The following is a 5,343-nucleotide window of genomic DNA, read 5'->3' on the forward strand; positions in this document are numbered from 1 at the left end:
TGCCAGCAGCCAGCCTGCCTGCCCGGGCACCGCCTGCACCCTCTGGACCCGGCCCGTCCAGTCACCGTGCCAGCATGTCCTGCTGCTCCTCGCATTTCTCTCTGGCTGTGATGTTCTGGGAGCAATGCCACCCTGGGCGACACAGGGTTTGGGACCGGCTGCTTGGAGTCTACAGCTATTGAGGAAGCCCCAGATTTAAACCTTTTACAGGAGAGCTCTACCCCTCATTTTTAAACCTCAGCCTTGAACTAGAACGGACCTTCTGAAAACCCCAGACAAAACCTCTTTATTCACTAAAGCCCCTGTAAAAACACCCTCTCCTTGGTGAGTGTTTGCTTAGGGCAAGGTGAGTCTGGAGCCCATCCCTGAGGGAGGGAGCACAGGGTGCAGATGGCACCCTGAGGTTGCACATCGGGGCTGATCTGCTCCCTGTGCCAGCAGCAGCTGCTTACTTACCTTACTTACCTTACCCTGCCTGCTGCCTGCCTGCTCCCACGGCTCCCGAACCTGCGCCTTGCTCCTCGCTTCACACATCCCGTGCTACTGCCTGAGCCAAAAGCAAAGCTGCTGTAATAAAAGCAGAGCCAGCAAACCCCCACACGGCTGGGAGTGCTGGCTGGGGCACCCTGCCCATCCCTTGGAGGTTCTGCCCACCAGCACATCTTGAGCGCCAGGGACCCACGCTAGCACACCCAGCCAGCAGACACCTCAGAAGAGGGACAAGCAATCACCTAACTGGGGAAAAAGCTGGCCCAGATGTGTCCCCAGCCTGGAGGAGAGCGAGGATGGAGATGTCCTGCCACAAGCCCCACATGCAGCAGCCGAGACAGCGCTCAGAAGCACCTGCTCATCTCTCCTCCTGCTCTTCCAAGGCAAATCCATCCCTGGAAAAGGGACATCAGCCACATTAACAAGGCCATTTTGTTAGCTAGCCAGGGGCCTCGGTTGGAATTAGGTGCTGCCCTGGTGCTGCACAGGCCTTCTGGTTAGTCCTGCCAGGCTGCGAGCTGGTGTCCACAGCCCCGAGGCACCGGCCTGGGTGGGCATGTGGATCGCCAGTGTTGTGCAGCATAGAGCATCTCCACCCTGTGCAGAGTCCAGAGAAAATGGAACAGGACAGGGTTGAGGAAGAACGAAACTTGGAGGAATTAGAGGAATAACCACAGAGATCCAAAGCTTTAACAGCAAACCAGAATCAGTTACTTTCTTATTTTCTTGGCTCTGCTCCATTCTTCTCTACTTCTCACTTTTTTCGTATCAAGTGTCTAAACTGAAATATTACCAGCTTTCATGGCAAAAAGTTACTTTAAATCATTTTACTTGACCAGACAGAGAGAATGAGAAGGTGAACAAAAGGTTCACAGAAAATACTTTCTTCTCTCAATATTTTTGCTTTCCATCAAAAGTAGTTTCACAAGGATCTTTCATCTGGTCCTAATCACAATAGAGCTAGGTGGGGGTTTTTTGTCATCTTGGCAGAACCCCTTATTTTAAAGCTTAATTAAATCTGTGTACAAAGACACTGTATTGCTGCCTGATAGCAGCTCCTCTCCCTCTGCCTTGGCCAGCGGGTGTGTGACAGCCCAGCCCAACCACCCAGCAGGTACCTGCCCTCCATCTCCTCTGCTGCCTGATGCCATGGGGCAGCCAGCTCCCGTGCAGCTGGGTCTGCAAACCAGTTGAGACCATTTAGCACCTCAGGAAAGATGGTCCTTGGCCAAAGCGTAGCACTGGATGTCCCAGAGGGCGAAGTCAGGGGGTGAGGAGGGGACAGCCCTGCTCACAGCCCTGTGGATGCGGCCAAACCCCCTCAACCCGTGGCCCCTGGCTGCCCCAAACCCCTCCCCGGCAGGGCTGGGGGCCGCTGACCATTTCTCTGCTGGTTATTAGATTGTTCACGGCTCTCAGGTTTGTTTGAATAAACCCTTTTGTCCGCCGGCGCTTTCCCACGTCCCTTCGTTCACTAGGCAGTCGCGTGTCCCGAGTCAAAGAGGAGCCCTGGCCGCCAATCCCCAAAGAAAGTTTTCTTCAGAGCAAGACATCTGCGTCGGAGGGAACCTGCCAACATCTGCCACACTTTCCCCCTTTTCAAGAGCCGTTCTTTCCCTCTTAAAAAGTGCAGGAACAGATGTTAAAAGTTGTTTTCTTTCTCCAGGGTGTGAAATGTAGACAAATCGCAAAAAAGAAAACCCCGAGCAGCACTGACCTCTTTCTTTTTTTTTTTTTTTCTTTTTGGAAAGCCTAGAGAAAAAGGGAGGCTTTGTTTATGAAGGAGAATCCCCCTTTTCAGTGAAACCTGGCAGTGGGCAATGCAAAAGCAAAGCGGGAATTTGCAGAAAGCTCCTTTTAATGCTCATTTGCATTGGCCTGTTGGATCCCTACAATCCCCAGCACAGATGTCAGCCTTCCCCCAAAGCCAGGGCAGCTCTCCCGCCCGCACCCCCTGTGCCTCCAGAATAAAGGCCGTTGCCCCTACTGAGAGGTGTAAAATAACTGTTTACAGCAGAAGCTGCTCTTCTTTTTCACTGCGGTGCTGTCTTACAAATGAACCTTGAAATGAGCTCACCCGGAGCAGGCGCCAGCGGGTGAGCCAAGGGTCTTGCCCCATCGAGGCTGGGGACTCAGTTGCCCTGCATGGGCTGGGCACGGACCCTGGCTGGGTGCCAGGGGCCACCACGCTGATTTTGGTCCCCCATCACACCTCTCTGTCCCCATACGCACCACCTCACCACCGGTCCCCCCTGCCTTGCTTTGCGGCAGGCTCTTTGCAGGGGACGCCTGCATGAAACTCTCTCACAGAGCATCCCCCCCCACCTGGGAGCTCAGCAGCACCTCACAGGGGAAGGGAAGTGGGAGGAAGGGTAAAGCAGAAGCAGCAAGTCCAGGCCAAGGAGGAAAAGGAGGGTGAGGGAGGAAGTGCCACCACCACAGAGACCAGAGACACCTTTCCTGGTGGCGCTGGGCCTGGCCAGCCACTGGGCCACTAACGGGGAGCACACGCAGCACCCTGCAGCCGTTCCTGGCCAGCGAGGGATGCCAGCGGGCACTGGACATGTTTTTGAGAGCTTTTAGGCAATTTTGCATTTGCTGACCCCTCTGCCATGCTGTTGAGCCAGCAGCTAAGGTGGTCTCAGGCTTTCCCCTGCTGCCCTGACTGCTTGGGGAGGTTCCTCTTTCCAAACAAGGTGCTGGTGGTGGGGTGTTTGGGTGGGAGATGGGGGACTTCTATTCCCGCTCATCACCCAAGCCAAACCCAACAAGGAGCTGTGTCCTCTGGTTTGCAGGCAGGCACTTCCAGGCTCAACCACCCTAGCACACTGTCCAGCACCAGGGGTGTGCCTGCTCCATGCCCCCCTACCCATGAGCAGGGCAGAGCCCTACCCCAGCCCACCTGCTGCCTCTGCCTCGCTGAGCTGCTGGAGTGGTGTGGCGATACGGACACCTCACCTATGCCTTTTATAAATACCTGCAACACTCCGCTTCCCTGGGTGGGCTGGAAAAAGCCTGAAAAACTAAAGGAGTCTTCGCTTGTGAGCAGCCAGGGCTAGCTGATGCGAGGGGCTCCTGCACAGAGCAGTGGGATCCCCTTTTGCTGTCTGTGTGGGGGACACACCCGAGATCAGGAGCCCATCCCTGCCCCCTTTACCTGGCACCAAGGACAAGTTATTAACCTTCCCCTCCCAAACCCTCTTCTCCCAGCATAACCACCACACCAGCCCGTCTCCTTGCCAAGTAGAGCGCTTATAAAACCGGGTAAAACTGCTCTCCAGCTCTGCGTTTGACTGACAAACAACCTCTGCCTGTGCGCACTGTGTCTGGGGACGCGATTTCACGAGGAGCCCAGGTAGCAGGGCGTACAGACATGCCGCAAGTATGTTTGCATTTACATGCAGGCAAACACCCACACCCACGCAGCGTTTAAGCAAGGGACGTGATGTCCTTGCTTTTATGGCTGGGGTACATCCCCACCCACGGCTCTGCAGCCACGGTGCTCTGCCGGGTGCTGGGAAATCCTCCCAGAGGGTCGGGGTGGCTTGCGGTGCTTCTGAGCCACTGCGGCCTCTTCCTCTCCATTTCAATAAGGTGACACATTCGACACCAACCCAAAGGGCTTCACCTGCAGGACTCGACAGGACACTGCCAAATCCTGCTCATTAGCAAAGCGACCGTCAGAAAGCAAAAGCGGGGTCATGAAAAACACCTTCATACTGCCCCCCAGACCAGGCAGGAGTGAGGAAGCATAAAAGTACATTCTCATCCTGTGCCAAGTCTCCTCCAAAGGCCCGTCTGCTTCTGCACTAGCATTTCAGAGGAGCAACCAGAAAAACACCCTTCCCCCCAAAAGCCACCCAAGCCTCCTTGCAGCATGGGGGAAAGAAATCAAAGGAGTTAAAATCCCACAGAACTAACTCACCTCTAGGCTTGTTTGCATCTGCCTGTTAAGTTTAATATTAAAATTCTACACAGCAGCCAAAAACTGGAAGAGCTGCAGATTTCCTACATCCAGCCCTGTGCAACAGAGGACTCAGGTTCCCAAGGGGGTACACACGGTTTTCCCTAGAGGATTTCTGTCACGGAAACAGCATTCCTACGGGTGTCTGCTGTCAACAGTTTTTATTCGATCATCGTTACCTTGTAATAATGATTCCTGGGAGCAGGAACTCCTAGCTCCAGCACTCTATTATTAAATTAAGAGGTTGCTTCGAAGATGGAAGATGGCTGGGGCTTGGGTTGGCAGGTAAGAAGCAGCATCGCTTCAGGGGGATAGAGGGGAAGAGCAACGGGTGGAAGGCATTTTCCCAGGTGTAACTCAACCGCTTCCCGGCTATTGTTTCCCTCCCTGGGAATCTGTGCAAATTGAGCGAGGAGCCGTGCAAGCTGCTCAGAGCGCGCCCATTTTCCTTCCCTTCTTGCTGAACAAAAGAGCTCTCCAAAGCCCAGCGTCGGAGGCTGGACATCTGTCGCCGTTTGGGGGGGCCGGCGTGGTCATTGAAAAGAAGCAGTGACCTGTCAGCGTTGATTGATGGCCACAAACCTCCGGGCTCGACCCCTTGTGTGGGAAAAGAAGTCCCGCCAAGGCAAGTCCCCTTTCACATGCTAATTCTGGGTTATAAATACAGCAGAGGAGCAGCCGAGCAGCAAAGAGCCCATCGGGAAAGGCAGCGACCCACTGCCCGAGTGCCTCCTTCCATCCCGTCCTCCCGGCGCCCGGGGCGGGCAGGCCAGCTTAGAATGACCGCCACGGCCACCGCCACCCCCGGCGGCACCCACAAGCTTACCAGCACCAAGGAGGAGAGGAAGGTAGGTCCTTTCTGCACTGCTGCAGCCACGCGTGCCCACGGC

At 55.0% G+C, this 5,343-nt stretch overlaps 1 protein-coding gene across 1 annotated transcript in view; it reads left to right on the forward strand.

Annotated features, from left to right (window-relative positions):
* The first annotated feature begins 5,232 nt into the window (after positions 1-5,232).
* LOC104497456 (transcription cofactor HES-6-like) overlaps positions 5,233-5,343 on the forward strand; it is a 2,272-nt gene continuing 2,161 nt past the window's right edge. Inside the window, exon 1 of the mRNA XM_010140708.1 lies at positions 5,233-5,301. Coding sequence (XP_010139010.1) covers positions 5,233-5,301 — 69 coding nt within the window. The remainder of the gene's footprint in view (positions 5,302-5,343) is intronic.

This window comes from Buceros rhinoceros, unplaced genomic scaffold (assembly GCF_000710305.1).
Source record: "Buceros rhinoceros silvestris isolate BGI_N320 unplaced genomic scaffold, ASM71030v1 scaffold19557, whole genome shotgun sequence".
Lineage (NCBI taxonomy): Eukaryota > Metazoa > Chordata > Aves > Bucerotiformes > Bucerotidae > Buceros > Buceros rhinoceros.